Raw genomic sequence first — 23,280 nt, forward strand, 5'->3', positions numbered from 1 at the left:
GGAGAAGGGAGATGGAATGGGGATCAGCAAGTGGGCCAGTTTGGCTGGAGTGCAGAATAATGGGGTGTATTGAGTAAATAAGCCTGGAAAGACAGGCTAGAACCAAATTGTGCAGGGGTTTAAATGTCATACAGAAAAGTTTGTGTTTTATCCTGAAGGTAAGAGGCAGCCACTGAAACTTCTTGAGCAGGAAGCTGACATGGTTATACCTGTGCTTTCAAAATATCAATTTGGCAGCTTTGTGGAAGGTGGCCTAGAGAAGGAGAGACTATGCAGGAAGATCAGGCTCTCATGGTCATCTGGGGGAGAGGGGAGGACGGCCTGACCTAGGTCACGGGGTGGAGGACAGTGGAAGGGCTCAAGGACTACTCTGAGGTGTCTGAAGGGTTAACAGGTGCTTGCATTTAGATGGTCTCTTTTCAATAGAAACAAAGATCAATTTTACAGGATGACTGCCTTTCCACCACAAAGAAGAGTCGGGGGTAAGCTGAGTCCCTTAGTCCTGGTCTAAATAAGAACAGCAGGGGGACCCCCTGTCCAAGGTACTTGAAACTCTGAGTCTTGAACTCACCCTGACTGTCCTATGACTCATCTGGGGTAGACATTCTGCTCTGGGTTTCCTTTTCCTGATTATGTTTTACCATCTAGCTATGGCAACACTGAAGCTCAGGGTATATATTAAAAAGGGACCAGAGAGGAGCGCTCGTTCAACACGTGATCCAAGAGCTGGAAGGGTTCTTATGGGTCACTGAGTTCAACATACTCTTCCTTTCCAAGTTCTTCACATGTGGAGGAGATCTGAACTAAGAGGAAAACAAACTAAGAGACAACAAATTGTACAATCCTGATGAGTCTGAATGACCCAGATTTCTGATGTGCCTAGTATTAAATACCAGATGCTTAAACTTCCACAGATTTAGAGGCAGTTTCCTAAATTAAAGATGAATTTCAAGAATTCTCCTGGCTGTCAAGATGGCAGCTTCCTGCTGGATGACTAATTATCCTTTTCAGCTCCTTGAGAATTTAGGTGTTTTGCTCTTTGTACTTTCAATGAAAGGATTCCAAACGTTTACACTATACCTATGAAATCTATACTTTGTAAATTCACTCAGACACTATGTAGAATACTACAAAGGTCACTGGAGTTGGAACTAGAGGATCTGAGTTCAGATCTCACCTCTGCTATTTACTACCTATATGACCCTGGGCAAGTCACCAAAGGTGAGCCTCAGTTTCCTCATTTGTAAAATGAGAAGACTGGAACAGATAACTACTAAGGTTCCTATAAGGTTAATGCATAATATGCCTCACCATATACATAGATGGTGGTCACAAATACAATGGTTTAAAAATTATTCTGATCATTACCTATATAAATGTTTAGGATGCGTCAAAAACTGTAAAATACAATCAGGCACAATGTTCCCAACTTACTAACATCCAACATTCCAACACCATTCAGGTACAAACGGAGCACAGGTCATCTACTCCTGAATTCATACACTTGGCACGTGACTGACGGAGCAGTGCGGTAAACATGCCTCATTTGGAGTCAGAGGTCCTGCCTTCCAAGCCTACTGCCCCAATGACTCTGGACAAGTCTCCTCTCTGGGCCGCAGTTTCTTCTCTGTAAAATGAGGCGGTTGGACTCAGTGATCTCTGAGGTCCATTCCAGCTCTAAATATAAGAACCTAAGTGTCTACTTCCTGCAGCTCAGAAGACCCACTTCCCCTATCCCACTACTGCAAAGGCAGGGGAGGAGGAAGAGAAAAGACGAGTGCTTCTGAAATTCCTGGATATAATTGAGAAAGCATTTTCTGTAGCAAAGGTAGTATAAATATGACTATTGCGGGGTTTTTTTTTGGAGGGGGGAAGGCAGGGCAATTGTGGTTAAGTGACTTGCCCAAGGTCACACAGCTAATAAGTGGGTCAAGTGTCTGAGGACATATTTGAACTCAGGTCCTCCTGACTCCAGGGCCAGTGCTCTACTCACTGCACCACCTAGCTGCCCCAAAGAAGGGTTTTATCAAAATCAGAGGAGAGTGGCTGAGGCTGCTGAAGAGGGACTAACCAATGTTTTATTTGGAATAGTTGGAGAAACTGCGAACATTTGACCAGAAGAGAAGACCTAAAGGGACAATTACTTGAAGAGCTGCCATGAGAGATTAGATTTATTCTATGTAATAACAAACTCTTCCCCTCCCTCCCCAAAATAAGAACAGTGACTAGAAATAATGGAGAGTCCGATTTTAGCTTACCACAAGGAGGCACTTTCACCAACAATGGAAATGTAAACCTTATAAATAAAGAGGTCCCCTAGCAGGGGTGATGAGCTGCCAGGGTACCATCACAGTGAGGCCTGTAGTAGGTGGGAGGTCAGGCTAGACGACCGTGGGTGAATCCCTTTCCACTCTAAGATTCTCTTTAAAACTTATAGCTCCATCTACATGAGACATAATAATTTTTTGGTCTAGCAGAGACAGGAGGGGTTTAATGGATAGAGGGACGACCAGGGAGTCGGAAAGACACAGGGTTCGCTCCTGCTTCTGCCATTTAACCTTTCAGTGCTTCAGGGAACTGTCTAAGACAAGCTGTACTGGCAGAGGGAATTTCCTCACCAGTTCCCTACAGCAACAAAACTGGGGAAAAAAAGATCCTTAAGAGGGAAAACTAAATTGACATTAACCTCTACTACAGGCAAGTAAAGCACCAGTCTGGACACAGGTTCACTGTCTTGAAAGTTCAATGGTGTCACAAGCTAATATAGTAAAATCCGCATCTTGTTCATCCTATAGCAAATCAGGTCAACAAGCACTGGTTAAGCACCACTATGTGCCCAGCACTGTGCTAAAACAGTCCCTGCTCTCCAGGAGCTCACAGTCTGTGGAGACAACAACATGAAAACAAGATACAAACAGAATAAATGGAAGATAATCGACAAAGAGAAGTGCATTAAATGCATCAGGAGAAACAGGAAAGGCTTTTTATGGAAGGTGGGATTGTAGCTTGACCTCGAGGTGAGCCAGGGAAGTCGCAAAGCGGGGGGGGGGGGGGGGGGGGGGGGGGGGGGGGGGAAGAGAATTCTAGGCTTGAGAGACAAGCCAGTGCAGATGCCTGAGGGTCATAAAGGTCAGTGTCACTGGACTTCGGAGGGTGGCAAGGGGAATGGATATAAGAAGCCTGGAAGCGGGTGGAGTGAAAGGTCAGGTTATGAAGAGCTTTAAAAGCCAAGCAGTAGAGCCACTGAAGCTGACTGAATATGGGGAGTCATAGGGTCAGACCTTCCCTTTAGGAAGATCGATTTGACAGCCGGCTAGAGGAATGACTGGAACAAAGAAGGCAGTGAGGTAGGCAGACAGCAGCAGCTACAACAGTCCAAGGATGAAGAGAAGTGGGCCTGCTCCAGGGGTTGTCACTGTCAGAGCACAGAAGGGGTGTACACAGAGACATTGTGAAGCTATGCAGAACTGACCAAATCTGACAAGGGATTGATTGGTTATGGTAACATGGAGGAGTGGGGAGTGGGGGGGAAGAGACGAGAGAGTAAGGAGTTGCAGATAACACCTCGGTTGTAATCCTGGGTGACTTGGAGGGTGGTGGTGATCTCAGCAGTAAGAGGAAAGTCAGGGAGAAGAAAAGAGCCTGGTAAGGAAGAAAAAAATTCATTTGGGGATGTGCTGATGAAGACTATGGGACATCTAGTTTGAGGTCTATCTCTGGCTTAAGGGCTATACAAACTTGGATCTTTTTTGTCAGTCTTGACTTATGCTTATGTGATAAGCAAGTTGTACATTACTCTAAATTATCCAACACATTTCTCATAGAAGGTGGGATAGTTTACTAAATCATCACTGATCTGGAAATAACACACCGATGGTGTTAAAATAAGGCAGCTAGGTGGCACCAGCCTGGAGTCATGAAGATGAGTCTTCCTGAGTTCAACTCTGATCTCAGACACTTACTAGCTATATGTTACCTGACCCTGTTTGCCTCAGTTTCCTCATCTGTAAAATGAGCTGGAGAAGGAAATGGCAAATCACTCTAGTATTTCTGCCAAGAAAATCTCAAATGGGGTCATGAAGAATCAGACACCTGAAACAACTGAACAATCACAATGGTGTTAAAAGTTTATTTTGGATAAGCTCTGGGAACCAAAACCTCACCTCCCAAAGTGCCCACTCTGTTACAAAGATAACAGGGTTTGGACATACAGTGGGGGTAAGGATTTTCCTAAAGCTTCTCACTACTACATGAAACTTTCTACCTGACAAATCTAACTGCCTGAAATCAGTCCCTGTTTGACTTCCTCATAGTGATGAGAAAGGATAAAGTCATTCATTCTGAAAATCCTCAATGTGATCCAGGCTGCTGGATAAACAGGTTTTAGAAGAATCTGAGGTATCTGAAAACACTACATACCATTGCTTCCCAAGACTGTTCACTGCATAACCTGCTTAAAATTCCTGACTTGGCCATGCTTCTCCCAGCATGGTGAGAGCTGAGACAACATCCTACAACTTCTGCAGCACGGAATAGGGGCAAGTACGCAGGGCCAGGAAATTATTAGTGCTCCTCTGAGATGCACAAGGCTCTGAACTTGCCTACTTGTCATACCAGCAACAATAGAGGGAGTAGGGCATTTGTGAGAGAATGAGAAGACCAGAAAGTCACAATGAGTCATTTCACCCTTTTCCCTCAAGCAGTTGAAGGCAAAAATGCATCGGTATTTTAAAAGGAGATAATCATGACTGCCTACTTACCTTAGGGCTGTAAGAAAGAGCAAATTAATGTAAATGAAAGGGATTTGTAAATCATGAAGTGTGAATAAATTAACAACATATATTTACATGTCTGCTTCCTGAAGAAAAATGGTACAGGAGAGAAAGACAGAGACCAGGTTTATGAGCCTGACCATACTAACAGAAGAAACAAAGCAATGACTGTTTTACTTTACTAAGAGCCAAGACCATTTGCAGCAAGCCCCAATAAGGAATGCATGGTCTAATGCCAAGAGGACAAGCAGAGGAGGAGGTCGTGGAAGAGAAGGCTGAAGAGCCAGGGAACCAGGTCTGTAGAGAAGAGATCCATGCCAGGGTGGATCCAGAGCTAAAGGGAAAGCAGCAGATCTAACTCCCTAAGAACCAGGAGTGTGTCCTAATTATCTCTGTCAACTGAAGCACAGGCTTCACCCTGGCAAGTGCTTAATGAACAACTATGGAATGAATGGGACACTACAAAGACCACATGTAATTCCACGGGCTAGCAGCCTAAAGCAACAAACACAGAATCCTTTAGCTCTGAAGGCCAGAGCACCAGCCAGCCCATCTGAAGTGGATGGAAACTGTCACTGTGGCCCTAACCACTCAGCCACACGCACTCAATCTAGGCTTCTACAGCTGAGCCAATAACCATCGAGCAGCAGAGAGGGGTGCATTCCTGGCATCCTGGGCTGGGCCCCTAGTGGAGAAGGGAAGAAGAGACAAGAGAGGAAAACTTGAAGACTGGGCCACACTTCAGTCCAGTCATTCAATGAGAGCTCCATACTGGTCTGGCTGATCCCCAAAGAATGCCCTCGCCACAAAAGGAATCAGCAAAAAAAGTTTGCTTTGTTTTTAAAAGCCCAGGTATTGTGAAAAAGTTTAGGGACAGTTACATAATGGTAACAATGGTTCAATAAACTCAGAAAACAAATTAAACATTTCACAAGTTATATCACTGTCATCTGCAACCATAAAAGGCTAAGACTAGTTGAACAATGTACAATGAACCAAACCAGCAGCACAGAAGAGTGGAAAGAAGAAACCAGACTGAGATCAGGAAAGCCTTGTTCTAATCCCAGCTCTCCCCAAACTAGCTATGTGACCCTGCCTAAGTCATTCCCCTTTCTAGGCCTCAGCCTCCTCAACTATTGGTAAGCATTTCCATTTATGCTATTTAATTTTTATTTAATAATTAAACTATTTTTAGTTTAAACTGATTTTTAATTTAGACTGATTCTTGTTTTTCTTTTTAAAAACATCACAATCTTTAAAATACTGTCCATAGGCATCCTAAGAATTGAGCATGTCACGACTACCAGAAACCTAAAGAAATGCACTCTCTGCACCACGGGCCAAATATTCCGTTTTTATTAAGATGCTTCTTGGTCCAGAGCCAAGGCTTTTTGGCTTGCTTTAGAATCTGCAAACTATGATGACTTGAAAGACTCTTAATCCCAGCCAGGTATATCATGCGCTGAATTCAAAGTGCTATTTCACCCACGACAATACATACTCTTATATGCCTGCATTTGTCCTACCATCCCCACGCCCACCGGCCTTCATTCCAGATTCAACTCCATCATAGCAAAAGGCAACAAACTGCCTATAAATTTATCTAATAAAATTTCCCACAGTTCCTTAAATGAGTTGGGTTCTCCAGGAACCTTGTCTCATCTAAATTCCATATACCCTCTAGTTCCTAGCACGGTACATAGTCAATGCTTAAAGGTTTATGAAATCAAATGGTTTCTCCTGAAATTATATGCTCCCAGATACTGCCTCTGATCAGAGGAAGGAAACCAGTATTCATTAGTTGCCTACTATGTGCCAGTCACTGTGATAAGTGCTTTACAAATATGATCTCATTTGATTCTTGCAACAACCCTGTGAAAAGCACTAGTGATCCTAGACGGCGCTGGAAACGAAAGTTTCCAGATAATGGGAAGAGGAAAGCTGAGAAGGCTCCCATCATTTATACCGCTCATCTGGCACTAATACACTGCTCATACTGGGGTCATTCATGTATCTGTTTTATCATCCCTACTGGACTGTGAGCTGAACAGGAACCTGTACATGTACAAGCACACCTTTAGAGCTCCTCACAGCACCCTGAATATTATAGATATTAGATAAACTTTTGTAGACTGAATGACTAAAAACAGATGTGGGAAAAAAATGAAAAGATAGAGCCTAAAGAAATTGTAAAAGAAACTTCAATCCCTCAGTGGGACAAGTCAAAACTTGTGTTTAAGAAATGACATGGGAGCTAAGAGCTATCAGCACTAACCCAAGAGACGATATAGAGCAAAGGCCTGAGAAGTGGTGAGTTTGGCCACATTAAGCATGAACTAGAAGCAAGGACATCTTGAGAAAATAATGGAGATTAATGAAAAGACATTATTAGGTGCTTAGCACAGTGCCTGTTAAATTGAACTGAACTGAAATAGAGGGACATAAGTGGGAAGGTAATCTGGGATGCTGCCACCATATAAATGAAAACTGAAACTATGACATCATGAGAATAAGCAATCACTCTCTAAGGAGATGAGACAGAGAGAAAAGGATGAAGATCATGAAGAACTGGAAGCAGATCAAATACATAATGAGATAAAAATGAATAACCACCTAAATTATCTGTAGAAAAGTGGTGCTCCCCAAAACTATGAGAAAATTCCCAGTGATAACCTGAAATCCTGGTCCCACTGGTAACAAAAGTCTCATCTATAATCAACAAATTCAACAAATATTACTCCTTTAACATAAGCAATTATTAGCTATTTCTCCAAACTGGGCACGGGCTTCCAATACCTTGGGCGAAGCTGGCTAATTGGTTCAGAAAAACAAATCCTAGGCAATAAGGGATCCTGCCTTACATATAGCTTTAAAGGACAGAGCAGCTATGAAAACATTTGCTGGCAGGACAGAAAATAGCACTAGAAGAGCAAAGTACCCATAGCTGGAAAGCTTTCCTCCTGGAGCCAAGCCTTTGTCCCAGCAATGATTAAAAAAAAAAATAACACAAAAAACCTGGGTTTGAAAGAGAGCCCTTTAATGGGCCACAAAGATACCCAGGCCAGAAGTGGTTTTGGTTTAGAGCTCAGCAAATAAAACTGGCCTACAGTGTGATCACCCAAGAATGGAGCCATGTCTTTATAGGTCCTCAGCTATCCCAATCTCCCTCAGAAGACAGTCTCTATACCAGGGGTGGCGAACTTGCAGCCCCGAGGCCAAATGTGTCTTCTAGGTCCCCAGGTTCAGCCTTTTGACAGAGTCCAAGTTTTACAGAATGAATCTTTTTACTAAGAGGATTTGTTCTGTGAAGTTTGGATTCAGTCAAAGGGCTGTACCTGAGGACCTAGAGGGCCACATGTGGCCTCAATTTCCTATCCCTGGTTCTATATTCTTAAGGAAGACGGATGTCTGAGAAATTTTGCCAAAAACAAGAGGTGTATTTGGAGGGGTAAAAAGAGGTGAGGTGTCAGAGATCACTAAGAGAAGGATCAGTGGAATAAAAAAGATGGTGGCAAATGTGTTCATCTCATTCTTCACTGCCTCACAACTTAACACAACATTGGACAGTCCTGACTCAGCTGATGTCCCTATATTTAGCTAATTAAGCAGAATGATGCCTGGCTCTGCACCAGTTTGGCTGGGTGCCACAGGGTAAGAAAAGCAACTCCCCTGGAAAAGGTACACAATGCTTTCCAGAGCACCTTTCAATTACAGGAGTTAGGCACATGTAAAGTTGTGGAGGGCTAGCCTTCCTGTGCCCATCCCCTACCCAGCTCTCCTTGCCAACCGCTGGCACCAATGGCCCCTCTGCCAATCCATCTGTGTAACCCATTGTTGTGTAACTCTTATTGTTAGCTGTTGTTTATTGATTTCTCTCACACTAGGATTGTAAAAGGGAACTTTGTCCTAGGCTTAGCACGCTAAAGGGCATCTGAAGTTCGAGCAGCCACTGTTTTAAACCCAGTCTTGATGGTTTTCATGAGAAAAAGCCTGATAACATCTGGGATATTAGTCACTAGGTTCGCTCATTCCTATCTCCTATAATCAACCAGCTTTCTAGATCCCGGCTGCTGAGATTCCTGCTTTGTTTAACCTCAAGCAAATCCAAGGGAGATAAGATTATAAAATGAGGGAACCTTTACAAAAATCACCAGGAAGGTTAAAGAAGCCGCCCATTTGTCCCAGCATCCAGAGCAATGAGATCACCTGAGTTCCCATTGTTACACAGAAAGTCACAACACACTTAAATAGGCCTATGACTAGTATCCCTTCAATTCATGGGGTATAAAACTTTTTCCTTAACTCTATCCATACTTATAAACTAGGAGGAAAGGGAATCGAAGATAAAAGCAAATATGGGCAACGCCAAGCCTCTGATCATCTAACCCTAGAATCCTGCCTGTAAGTCAGTCGAAGGCCAGGCTTCCCTTTTTCAAACTCTAGATAAAACTATATGTCACCCCCTTAAATCTTTATTCAACTAAATCCACTGGGTTTTTCAGTTAGATAAGAAACAATAGGTGAGATTGGGTCAATCCCTGGGTTCTTAGTACCTTAGTTCCATCGCTTTAACACTCTAGCAAAGAGGCCCAGAACTTGTTTATGTGAAGCCTTCCCTGAGAAGGCAGCACAGTTTAGGGGAAACAGCACTTGACAATGAAGTCAGACTACCTTGGTTCAAGGCCTGGTTCAGTTACTAATGGACAACTCACCTCATTTCCCTGGGGCTGAGATTCCTATCTATAAAATGAAGAGGTTGGAAAAAATTATCTCCAAGGACTATTCTGGTTCTAAGTTTCTATGCTTCTCTGTAGAAACATTATCACCTCAATTCTTCCCTGTTTCATAGTTCCTCCAAGACACTAGGCTAACCTGCTGATGGGCAAGGCCAAGGAAAGTTTTACATCTATCCATCAACATATATACATTTACATATAAATATAGGTACCAACACATAAACATGTGTATATAGCACACACACATATATATATGCATATACACATAACACAGGTATAGCTACACATACATGGAAAACTGTCCATCATGAAAACAACATGTATTACTATGGAAATAAGAGGACAATAACCTTCTGGAGCACCTTTAAGGCGCTAGAGTAATTAACGTACTTGTCACTCCCAACACAGTGGTGTCATACCTGGGTTTGCTACTCTTAGGGTCATTAAATAGAGAAGCACTATAGCAGGTTGGGCCAGGTGCTAACTTAGAAGTTATAAAATTTATATCCCTTTACCAACCAATCCATCAGGCCCCAAATATTTTCCACCAACACCTACATTCACAGTTGATGGAAAGGAAATAGAGCTCCCTGAAAAGATGAACAATTTGCTATCACAAACTCTGTCCCAGTCACATCTGCCATCATCTAGAGCAGGGCTGTCCAACCTCAGGTTTTTATTGAAACAATAGACAATATATTTTGATTTGTCATTTTCATGAGAGCTCTGTGGTAGCTCAGCTTCGATTACTAAAGCATTTATGTAAATTTCTATGCTTGTAGGGAGGCTGCAAATTGCTCTGAGGGGCTGCATACAGCCCTCGGGCCGCATTTTGGACAGCCCTGATCTAGAGCAAAGGTGTGTGTCAAACATGTAGCCCACAACACCACTGGGTGTGGCCTGAACCAGATTAAAATGCAATTGGGAAATATTTAGCAAAATACATCAGTTAATTTTAAAACAGATATCTATAAACCTGTATGGTTTTCTAAGTTAAATATGTGGCCTTCATGTATTGTCATAGTCAGGAGAGTGGCCTCTGTTTCTATTTGAGTTTGACACCACTGATCTAGCGCACCAGTTCAACTGACTTCCATGATCTCTCCCTCATCTGATCTTAGAGCACTATATGTTCCTTTCCTGTCTTACCTTTAGCCAATATGGAAAACAGGTAGGGGCCCACTCCACCTAACAGTAATCTAGCAGGAGGAGCAATACCCTGGCCAAGCCCCGGAGCTCACATTCAAAACGGTCCAACCTTCTTAGCAAAGATACTGGTTTACCATTTCCTGCTCCAGTGGACTGAGGCAAACAGAGGTTAAGTGACTTGCCCAGAGTCACACAGCTAGTGAGTGACTGAGACTAGATTTGAACTCAGGTCTTTCCGACTTCAAGCCCAGTACTCTATCCACTGAGCCACCTAGCTGTCTATACTTGTGGTTAGAGCTTGAAACATCAGAAATTAATCGGTTCTTTGACAGCATCTCAGACTCCTTGGAACTACTCTTGGGCACTTAGGTTTGAAAAGTCAAGTATGAGAGAAGACAGAGAACTGGACTCAGGAGTCGGGATCCAGCATTAAACTCTCAGCTATAACAGATACAGGAATATGGGTTAACAATTGAACCCCTCTGAACCCTCGCTACATTGTCTGTAAAATGAGGATAGATTAGGAGTATCAAGCAAGTATGCTTACACTAGCTACTGAACAGTGTTACTGCTAGGACAGCCTTTGTAAAACTTAAAAAGAGTTGTATAAGTTTGAATTTCTTCTTGTATTGGTGCCTTAATCCAGGGGCTGGGGGTGGGGTCACACTCCCTCCACCAACCCAGATTATCACCACTCTCTGTGCTTTTGTACACTGTTTTATGAGTTGCTTTGGCCAAAAAAATAAAAATTTAAAAAAATTCCTTGTGGCTAATTTGCTGAAGGGCCATGTGCTTCTCTGAACTTAGAAAGGCTGGTCCTCAGGTGACAGGCAATCTATGGCTAGACCTGTCCTGGAAGCCTTTCTACATAGCTAAGCCATGCCAGAAGTTGAATGTGGTTGGCACAGGCTTCAGAAAATCACAAGCTAGGCCCATGCCAATGAAATCATGGACTTTTTGAAGTACAGACAACCAAAGACCCTTCTAGCCCCTACTCTATGATACTATTTTATACTGACACACATCTTATCTTTACCAAGGGCAGAGGCCTTGTCTTCTTTACCACTGAATTCCCACCAAATTCTATATAGCAGGCTATGTGGGAGAAAGCAGGCTCTAAATAAATGTCTGTAATTAAAGAGATAATTTGGCCCTCACAACAAGCCAAGGAAGACATAAATAAGTTATGATATATGTTTGATATATATATATATGAGTTATTTTATGTGTAGATGTATGTATATACGTTACGAGTCTCAGATAAATGAAGTGATTTGCCCTTGATTATACAGATATTAAGTGACAAAGTCAGAACTTTCAACCTTCAAGTTCAAAGTTCTTAGAGTTAGAACTTAAGCATCTCTTCTAACTTCTTCAATTACCTAGATTCAATAGTCAATGGGAAGGAAATTAGTTATCTCCCCAAACCTACAGCTGGAGGCTACAATAAAGAAGAGTTACAATGCCTGAAGGCAAATACACCAATTTTATTAAAGTTCTGTATCATAGCCCATATAGAGACTGGAGCCAAGAGAAACTAAGGTATTGCTTCCAATACAGGCCAATTCAAAATACAGGTCACACTCAGGTTCATACAAATCAGATTTAGGAGGGAGTATTGCTACATGACAACATGCAGAAGCAACTAGGTAACTTAGGGATAGAACACTGGGCCTGGAATCAGGAAGACCTGAGTTCAAATCTGGCCTCAGACACTTACTAGCTGTGTTACCCTAGGCAAGTCACTTAACCTCTGTTTACCTTAATCTACTGGAGAAGGAAATGGCAAAACACTACAGTATTTTTGCCAAGAAAACCCCAAGAGGGGTCACAAAGAGTCAGACATGACTGAGTAACTAAACAATAACAACATATGACGACCATAACTAAACTTACCATTTCTAATGAAAGTCCTAGACAGCTTTTCTGAGATCACAAAGGAAATCATGATTCACATTTTTCACAACCATCATTAGCAAGAACCATGAAAAGACTAAAACAGCAGCACTGATTTCAATCCCTCTCTTGGCTCCCTGTAAGTACCAAAGGTGAGCTGCCTTGAACAGGCCAACATTAACAGCCAAGGGAGCTACCTCACCTCTGAGTCAAACTGAGCCTGCTGAGCCCTCACTCCAGGTCTAGGGCCAGAGGGCTCCATGAGGTCGTAGGCACAACAGACCCAATGCAGCTGACTGCTGGGGGTTCTAGGAATAGCCAGCACCAAGTGGCCTTTTAAGGCTTACAAAGCATTTTTTGTAACAACCTGGGAGGAAAGGACCAGGAATGTTCATCCTAAGCTCCAGAAGCTGCTCAAAGAGGTTAAGGGGAATGCCCATGGTCATAAAGCCAGCTTCAGAGATGCTGGATCTAAGTTCAAGTCTCTCCAGGAGCATTCAAGCTCTTTGTACTATACTCAATCTTAACAAATCACTAAAGGTCTATCAATTACAAGATTAAAAACCATAACAACTCTCTGGGACCATTTATTTATTACAATAGTGACTAGTAGGAGCCCAACTGATGAAATTCCTCATTTTAGCAGAAAATACCTTAATATGGCTCATTTATAATGTTGTAAAATATTACTTAAAATCAGTAGAAAATTCTCTATCATGGTCCATGAGTACAAAACATCTATATTCAAAGACCAAAATAAAATGACCTGTTCTATTAGGAAAATTCAAGAATGCTCATGAGAAATAAAAGATGTCTTTAAAATGTTTTCACACCCAGTAGAAGAAAGGCAATTTGTAAATGTATTAGCCAAACTGGATAACAGAGCGGCTAGGTGGCGCAGTGGATAGAGCACTCAGCTTGGAATCAGAAAGACTCCTCTTCCTCTGTTCAAATCACATTCTACACTCAATCTCCACCATTCCTGTACTAGCTGGGGACTATACCAGCACAGCTGTTGGCACTAACACAACCCTGCAGCTCCATTAATCAACAGCCAAAAAGTCATGGCAAGTCTCTGTGACCATTTATTTCCAACTAGTCCTCAATGTCCAAGACACAAAAAGCTTAAACTTCCAAACAGGTCAGACCTCTTGGACAGACGGCGAGTGTGATTTCGGGTATATGAAAAGGGCAGAGGAGGTGTGTAATGGAACACATCTGAAGCCCTGGGCTCCAGCTGGCCCTGTGCCATACTACTTTGGGCCCAATGGTCTTCATCCTCATCCTCATCTATAAAACAAGGGAGTCAAACCAGAGGGTCACTAAGGTAGTGACTTAACATTGGGTAAACTCCAGGGAGGACAGCAGGGAGGAAGGTGGGGTGAAGCAGGGGTGGGGATATGTCTATAACACCTGACTCCTCTTCCCTTAAAAACATGTTAGAAGATGAAGAAATAGGAAGGAAAGCCGAAGCAAAAGAATCCTTCAGAGTTCAGTGAAGTTCTTTCTGCTGGCATCCTTCTTCACTCTTGTGATAAGTCTTCTTCTGGGAGAAGGGGTGGCTAAGACTTCACAGCTTAGGGTCATCAGGTTAAAAAGAAAATGCCAACAGGAGAATACTTACAAGAGTTGTGTCGACGACGGAAGCTTCTGGACTGATTCAAAGATTCCATGTGCCTGTCCACATAGCTCTTTGAGCATGGTTGTTGTGGTGAAATGGCAACATCCTGGGTCTTCATCTCTGCTCTCTTGGGGATGTTCTGGGGGGCACTGGAGGATGTGGACTTCTTGAGCAGCTTGCCTGTGCCATTCTGATTAATTCCCACCTGACAGCCAACACTAGGTAGGCCTAATTCTGTCTGTTGTGGGTCTCCACAATGCTGGCTGTCCCCAGAACCTGGTATCTCCAGAATCTTCAACTCTGTAATGTCACCGGCCCTGAAATAGACAAAATGAGTCACAATCTCAAAACCAAAATCCTGGTAAATAGCAACGAAAAGCAATGCTATTATCGTTCAGAAGTACCCATTTATCTCACTGAGGCTCAGGAGCAAAAGAACTAGTGAAAGTTGTCAGGGTCCTCAGAAACAAGACTCACTCTGCAATATAATATTCAGCAGAAATACTGTACCATTTTGGAAGGAGAAAGCTCATTTGTTGATTTATGGCTATTTAAAAGCAGAGTAAAAAAAAAATAAACCCAAGTAAAATGTTATGGGCCACATTAAAAATTCTCAATTTCATTTAACAAATACTTACTGAGCACCTGCTATGTGCACAGCCTTGTGCTAGGCCCAGTGCAGGAGGACAAGGTGTGCCCTGAATTGATCACCGAGGACCTCATGAGCTAGCTCAGAGGCCCTTTGGCTATTCATCTTCTCCACATGGAAATCTCCATTATTAAAAGAGCAAAAGGATCGTGTTCTGAGTCAGAGGAGACAAGCTGACAGCACAGGGGCAGAATGAGCAATGAGCAGCTCAGGACAGGTGGGAAGAAGGCAAACTGGAAGTCAGATCATTCAGAACATTGGAAAATCAATGGAGAGGTATAGCATTGGACAAACAGGAAAGCAGACATGACCAAAGAAAGAAATCATTTCCAAACTTAGGGCCTACAGACATTACTCACTCTTCCTCCAGTTCCATTTTCTAATACTCCTGTCCACACAAGCCCTGGGAGCAGGAGAAACGTAGCTGGTTGTGATACAGCTCTGTGATGGTATCATCAGTAGACCCACTGTGTGCTCTAGATACCTCTAACCACACACAGGGACTTTTCCTATCACACAAAGGCTAGTTTTTAACATCCAGGGATACACTCCAAAATACAGGCAACTCTCAAGAAAAGACACACACTGAAACCCCAGGAGAGCCTGGCTGATGGAGGGTGGGGCTGGTTATGCTACTGGAGATGGAAACAAGTCTAACTTTCCAAAACTTAGTACAACCATTTTGTTTTAAGGATGACTACATAAAAATAAAGTTTATTAATTTACTAATAGATTATACCTTAATAAAAATTACTAAGGGCAAAGAGTACAATGTATTTTTTTAAAAAGTTATACCGGGGGGCAGAGCTGGAAAGCAGGGACTCGCCTAAAGCTCTCCCCCAGGACCCTCCAAACACTGATAAAAAACGGCTCTGAACAAGCTCTAGAACTGCAGAACCCACGAAATAGCAGAGGGATGCAGGGCTCCAGCCCAGGACAGCCTGGATGGTCGCTGGGTAACGCCTACTGCAGGGAGCTGGGAGCAGAGTGGAGCAGAACCCAGGATGGGTTGCGCCTGAACCAACCAGACTGGGAGCCAGGCAGAACATGCCCTAGCACCCTGAATCAGTGAGCTGTGGCACTTACCAGACTTCCCAACCCACAAACACCAAAGACAACAGAAGAGGTTAGTGTGAAAAACTGTAGGGACAGAGTGAAAGAAGTTTGCAGTTCAGCCACCACTCCGGGGGCAGCGGAGGAGGTGCAGCTACAGAACTACAGCTTGCAGCTGCTTCCGGCCCCAGGCCCACCTAGTGGGAGGAATTAAGTGGTGGATCAGAGCAGGAATGCAGAGCCTGCTCAGATCTGAGTCACAGTCCGGGTTGGCAGTTCTTGGGGGAGGAGGAACGCTGGTGTAGCAGAGCTTGCTGTGTAGAAATAGCTCTGAAAACAAGAGTGCAGCCCCTCAAGCTTGGGACAAAGTACTCTCTGCTTTACAAGCAGTCACACCCCGACGAAAAACTAAAGAAGTCAACAAAGTCAAGGAGCCTACATCAAAAGTCTCCAAGACAAACATGAACTGGTCTCACTCAGGACATGGAAGAGCTCAAAAAGGATTTGGAACAGCAAGTTAGAGAAGTAGAGGAAAAAATGGAAAGAGAAATGAGAATGATGTGAGAAAACCATGAAAAACAAGTCAATGACTTGCTAAAGGAGATCCAAAAAAATATTGAAGAAAATAACACCTTAAAGAATAGATTAACCCAAATGTCAAAACAGCTCCAAAAAGCCAATGAGGAGAAGAATGTCTTGAAAGGCAGAATTAGCCAAATGGAAAAGGAGGACCAAAAGACCACTGAAGAAAATACGACCTTAAAAATTAGAGTGGAGCAAGTGGAAGCTAGTGACTTTATGAGAAATCAAGATATTCTAAAACAGAACCAAAGGAATGAAAAAAATGGAACACAATGTGAAATATCCCAGCGGGAAAACCACTGACTTGGAAAATAGATCCAGGAGAGACAACTGAAAAATTATTGGACTACCTGAAAGCCATGATCAAAAAGAGAGCCTCGATATCATCTTTCAAGATATTATCAAGGAGAACTGCTCTGATATTCTAGAGCCAGAGGGTAAAACAGAAATTGAAAGAATCCACCAATCGCCTCCTGAAAAAGATCCCAAAAACAAAACTCCTAGGAATATTGTTGCCAAATTGTAGAGCCCCCAGATCAAGGAGGAAATACTGCAAGCAGTCAGAAAGAAACAATTTGAGTATTGTGGAAACACAATCAGGATAACACAAGATCTAGCAGCTTCTACATTAAGGGATCAAAGGGCTTGGAATATGATATTCCAGAGGTCAATGGAGTTAGGACTAAAACCAAGAATCACCTACCCAGCAAAACGGAGTATCATGCTCCAAGGCAAAATATGGATTTTCAACAAAATAGAGAACTTTCAAGCTTTCTCAGTGAAAAGACCAGAGCTGAATAGAAAATTTAACTTTCAAAGACAAGAATCAAGAGAAGCATGAAAAGGTAAACAAGAAAGAGAAATCACAAGGGACTTACTAAAGTTGAACTGTTTTGTTTACATTCCTACATGGAAAGATGATGTGTGTGATTCATGAGACCTCAGTATTAGGGTAGCTGAAGGGAATATACATATATATATAGACAGAGGGCACAGGGTGAGTTGAATATGAAGGGATGATATCTAAAAAAAATAAAATCAAATTAAGGGATGAGAGAGGAATATATTGAGAGAGGGAGAAAGGGAGAGATAGAATGGGGTAAATTATCTCGCATAAAAGTGGCAAGAAAAAGCACTTCTGTTGGGAGGGAATAGAGGGCAGGTGAGGGGGCACGAGTGAATCTTGCTCCCATCGGATTTGACCTGAGGAGGGAATAACATACACACTCAATTGAGTATCTTACCTCACAGGAAAGAAGGAGGAAGGAGATAAAAAAGGGGAGACGATAGAAGGGAGGGCAGATGGGGGAGGAGGTAATCAAAAGCAAACACTTTCAAAAAGGGACAGGGTCAAGGGAGAAAATTGATATAAAAACTGTATATTGTGAGTTTTGGGGGGTGGGGGTGTCTACCATAAAAATGTATACAAATTATTTTTAAAAAATCAGTGTATAGAGACACTGCCTTATTTGTAAAAAGGATCTCAGTAAGATGACTGAATGTCAGAGCTCTGAAATGTTTTCTCCTGTATTATTTCAATTCCTTTTCTTGTTTAGATAAATACATGGATTTGAAATGTTTATGAAATAAATGATTCTATCCTTTTGCCTGAAGATTAGTTCCAATAAATCCACGTAAAAAAAAAAAACAACAACAAACCACCTTGATATCACTCATCAGAGGAAAGAGAAGAAGCCCAGGGGAGCTAAGGGCCACAGCTAATGGCACAGTTCATGTGCCAGCCATGCTCCAGAAAAGGGCAAAGAGGTACATGGGATGGAAACATCTAGTGTAGAGATCTACTGGAAGACAGATGCCAATCAACTGAATGGGAATTCCTGACCAATTTAGAAGGTTCAAAAATGAAAAATTACAACAAACTTTATATAAGAGGCTCCACCAATACTTAGAAGCCTCTCCTCCTTTGAAGTCCACAGTAACAAAACTGTGCACTCAATCAAGATGCTGGTGGCAATCGCATCCCAGTCCCCAGCCTGCTCTCCCTCTTCCCTCAGGGAGTTCCTCCCCAGGTTCTGCTTTTTACTAAAGGACTTTGGTATCCATGCAGATGCTCCTGCCTAGTCTCTAATCTCAAAATCTCTCAGGCTCCTTAAATCCCATCACTTACTCTCCCTGCTGTTCCTTCCTCTACTACACAGAAGGCTGGCCTTTACCCACAAGAGTTCTACTTCCCTGATTAACTATTTCTTTACCTGACCAAAATCACCTACTGTTCCATGTCTCTCTCTATGTATCACCCTCCCTAAGCCCTCCAACCTGTGCACCCCTTGGTACTTTTTCAGAAAAGTACAGGTGCAGAGATGGGAATAAGCAAGGGAAAAATATTAGACTAATAAAATGATACCTCACATTTATATAGTACTTTCGTGTGTGTGTGTGTGTGTGTGTGTGTGTGTGTGTGTGTGTGTGTCTGGGTTGGTTCTCCAAGGCCCTAAGATGTCACTACTTAGGCAGGACAGTGGATAGAGTGCTAGACTTGGAGTCAGGAAGAACTGAGTTCAAATCCAGCATCAGACATTACTAGTCTGGGCAAACTGCCTTACCCCCTTTCAGCCACAGTTCCTTCATCAGTAAAATGGGGACAATAGCCTCTCCCTCACAAGGTTGTGGTTAGGTGATGGACTTTTACAGGTATAGCACTTTGCCAGTCTTCAGGTGCTACTAGGTGATTCTGCTTCTTTCCTGTTGCTGCCTGCAGAGCTTCCCATCATAAGCACGGTGGCTCGGCTCTGCTGATCCTTGTCTACAGCCTCTTCAGACCTCTGGGCCCCACTCACTCTCCTCAGTGACTCCAGCACTGCTTGACAGCATGCCTCCCACTCTCCTGTCATCATCTTTGGTGACTTCAATATTACTGAAGACGGTGCTTCCTTTGCCCATGGAAGCAAGGGATCTTCTTCACACTCCTGCCACCCATCATATGAAACCACTCAACTGCCAAGACTGGAGACTCTAAGATTTCTCTCTTGAGCCTATCTTCTACATTCCAGTTGCTCAATCCCTTCCTGTTCTCCCAGTCTCCTGACCTCATCCCTGGTTCAGTTCCCTACAGCTATCATCCTGAACTTCTGAAAGCCTCACAACACTACACTCTCCACAACCCTAGAATTGCTCAACCCTTTGATTTTTCATTGTTCCTACCCCAGCAACACACAGCCCTAAATAACAATTACCATCTATTTTACTCCAGAGGAGAATCATGCTCTAAGTCACAACCAAGTCCACTATAAATGGGCACTAACTGAAACTAAGTTGGGGCAGTTTATCTCATGGCCTCCCATCACACTCTCCACGACAGCCACTAAAACCTTCTGCCTTCTCTTCCCTGACAACATCTAAATGCTTCACTGTCTTCCCTGTCTCCCCGGTGGGTGCCTGCTATTCCTCCTCCTGGTCTCCAAAATACAGGCAACTCCCAATGTCCTGCCCTCAGGCTACTTCTCTGGTTCTGCTCTCTCCTTTGGCAATCTAATCTAGTCCCATCATTTCTATCATTATCTCTAATTTCTTTTTGGAGGGAGGAGGAGAGGCAATCTGGGTTAAGTTTACTTGCCCAGGGTGACACAGTTAGTAAATGTGGGAAGTGTCTGAGGCCGGACTTGAACTCAGGTCCTCCTGACTCCAGGGCCGGTGCTCTACTCACCGCGCCACCTAGCTGCCCCCTATTTTCTCTGTTTACATGACTTACAAACCTGGATCTCCAATCCTGGACTCTCCCTTGAATTCCAGAGTCCAGCACTGGCACCTGCCTGCTGGGCATTTCTACCTGGATGGCCTGATGGCACATCCAGCATGTACAGAACACTTCCCCCCTCACTTCTGTGTTCTCCAAGTTATCCAGGCTCAAGGCCTTACAGTCATTTTTGATTCTTCTTTCTCCCCTCATCTCCACTCTCCATCATTCCTCTTAGCATCTATCTATGATAGATGATTAATTGGACCCCTATTTTATTCTAATTATTTATTTATTCAGTATTAATCAATTTGATAGGATTCTATAGGAGAAGTGTTTATAAGTTCTGTATATTAGGCCCCAGAGCTGTGAACTGCAAATTGTAATTTCACTTGCTTAATCATAGGAAGCTAACTAGAGGACCTCCACCCTTGTTTTTCCTTGTTATGGTGACCACGCCCAGTGTGGTAGAGATGACTCAATTACATGGAAAGCCCCGCCCCACCTCTCCACTATTTTTGTTCCCCCTCCATCCCTTGTCATTCCTCTTATTGCCCAACATGGGGAGATGACCAGGAGCACTTGACCAGTGAGTTACCCTGGTTGCCGGCCTGTCTTTCTACCAACCTGTGGGTGTGCTGCTCACCAGCTTTGGTAGGACCTCCTGAAAGGTCAAGGTAAGTCTGTTAAAATACTCACTAGCCCATTTGACAACCAATGGGATTCTGAATTTTGTGTAGACCTTCCAGGAGGATCAAGGGCAAATTTATCCATCAATGAGACTCTCTATTTTTAGCCTGCTTTACTTACATTGTCCAGGTATCAAGCACTATAAAACTAAGATCCTGGAAGAAGTGGGTACCTCAGATTGTGAGGAAGATCTGAGGTCTATTTCCTTGGAGGGGACCATGGTCCCTTTAATGAAGTGCCATTGGCTCAGAACTCTATCTTGGTGGTTTTTTCTTGCAGATTGGATAATTTTGAAAATACCCACACATCTCACTTGGTAACCTCATCAGCTCCTGGGAGCTGCAAAGGATTCCTAGATTCTCTGACCACTCTCTTATGACCTCCAATCTTGAATCACCAACTGCCTTTTGGTCATCTAGAATTAGATGGTCCATAGGCATGTTGGACTCAACATAGCCAAAACAGAACTCTGTCTTTCCCCTCAAACCCCCCCCCCCCCGCCCCGCCCCCATTCTTCCCAACTTTACTCGCTCTGCATAGAGCAACACAATCCTCTCAGTAACCCAGGCTTATAACCTCAGTATCATCTTCAACTCCTCACTCATATTCATCCCACACATCCAATTTATAGTTGAATCTTGGCCTGTCAACCTTTATAACATCCAACATATATGGCCCCTTCTCTACTCACACAGCCACCATCATAGTGAAGTCCTCACCACCTCATTCCTGGTCTACTACAATGGCCTTCTGGTTGGTGTCTTCAATTGAAGTCTTTCCCCATTCCAATCTGATCTCCACTTACCTACCAAAGTGATTTTCCTAAAGTGCTGGGCCAATTATGTCATCCCTCCTCCTCAACAAACACCAGAAGCTTCTTATTACCTCCGGTCAAATATAAAATTCTGTCTGGCCTTCACAATCTGGCCCCTTTCTAACTTTCCAAACTTCTTATAATTTACTCCCCTTTCTATGATTCAGCCACACTGGCTTCTTGGCTGTTCCTCACACTGGACACTTTTCTCCATACTCCAGGCCTTTTCACAGGCTGTCCTCCATATCTGGAGTGCTTCTCTTCTCACCTCTGCCTCCTGGCTTTCCTGGCTTCTTTCAAAACTCAGCTCAAATCTCACCTTCTGCAGGTGGCTTTTCCCACCAGCCCAACCCTCTTACCCTAGGGCCTTCCCTCTGAGATTTTCTAATATTTAAACTGTATCTTTCTGTCTTGGTATCCCCAAAACGTAGCACAGCGCTGTGTAGATATACGTAGGTATGACCAAGAAAGGGAGGCCGAAGAGTGGACTTCTAAAGATACTCACCTAAAGGTGACTTCTGGCACTAAACACTTCACTCCATTGTGGAAAGGCCGGGTCAAAGAGATGGTCTGGCTGACCTGGTCCACTGCTGATACTCTTCCCTGATAGACTCCCAGGCTGTCCCCACAGTTGATGGATACAATGCTGCCCAGCCAATCTGAAGCCATGTTTCTGATATGGGATCACTATAACAAAGAAGGGACAAAGCAAAGGGTCAAGCATATTCTAGAAGCCTGGATGCTGGGCAGATACTAACTTTTAATAAATGAGTCCCTCCATACTTTTAAGGGAGCTAAATGAACATAAGAAGTCATCTTTAAAACATCTGGTTTTGTCTTTTTTTTCAGGGAGCACATACAAATCATCAAAAGAACTTTGACCTTAAAAATCAGAAGGACACCTTGGTTCTCACCTGCTTTGTTACTAACTTGAAACAGAACCATAGGCAAGTCATTTTATCCTTTCAGGCCTCAGTTTCCTCACTGGTGAAATGAAGGGGGTGGACTACATCAGAGGTGTCAAAAAGCCTGCAGGCTTCACACAGCCTACTACACTAGCAAGTAAAGCTCAAACCAGATTGCAATGTTTTAACTGGGAAATATTTATCAAAATAAATAAAAATACAACATAAGTCCACATGAAACCGCAGAGTTCCTTAGGAGGCCCCCACTTCTATCTAGTTTGACACTACTGTACTAGATCATTGCTCAAGTACCTTCCAGACAATAACAGGACCTTCCTTATAATCAAATCATCCCTTAAATCAAATCAACAACAGGATAGAAAACAATTCATTAATTCACAGCAAGCTCCTCAGATGTACACCAATGTATAGCCAAGCAATTCTAATTATATATTTTAATATATGTCACCAAGCCTCTCTGAAAGATGATTCATAAAGAAAAGTACGCTTGGCCTTTACAACTCCATGAGAATGATCAACTTGAGTTCAACTTTCTCTTAAGAAAGGTTACAATCTCCCAAAAGGTTTTAACATAGAGAACAAACACATCATTTGGCAGGACATAATAAATTTTCCACAAAGTCCAGAAATGTTTCTGCTCTTTTGTGGGAAGTATTCAAACTACTGTCTAATGCAATCTCTATACATATTTACATAAG

The 23,280-nt window shown here is 43.0% G+C and overlaps 1 protein-coding gene across 1 annotated transcript in view; it reads right to left on the reverse strand.

The window, feature by feature from the left end:
- The window catches only part of EDC3 (enhancer of mRNA decapping 3), a 63,626-nt gene that overhangs the window by 34,549 nt on the left and 5,797 nt on the right, over positions 1 to 23,280 (reverse strand). The window contains exons 2-3 of the mRNA XM_036734481.1: positions 22,162 to 22,343; positions 14,178 to 14,491 (exon numbers count right to left, since the gene is read on the reverse strand). Coding sequence (XP_036590376.1) covers positions 14,178 to 14,491; positions 22,162 to 22,325 — 478 coding nt within the window. The 5' untranslated portion in view covers positions 22,326 to 22,343. The remainder of the gene's footprint in view (positions 1 to 14,177; positions 14,492 to 22,161; positions 22,344 to 23,280) is intronic.

The sequence above is a fragment of the Trichosurus vulpecula genome, chromosome 8 (assembly GCF_011100635.1).
Source record: "Trichosurus vulpecula isolate mTriVul1 chromosome 8, mTriVul1.pri, whole genome shotgun sequence".
Lineage (NCBI taxonomy): Eukaryota > Metazoa > Chordata > Mammalia > Diprotodontia > Phalangeridae > Trichosurus > Trichosurus vulpecula.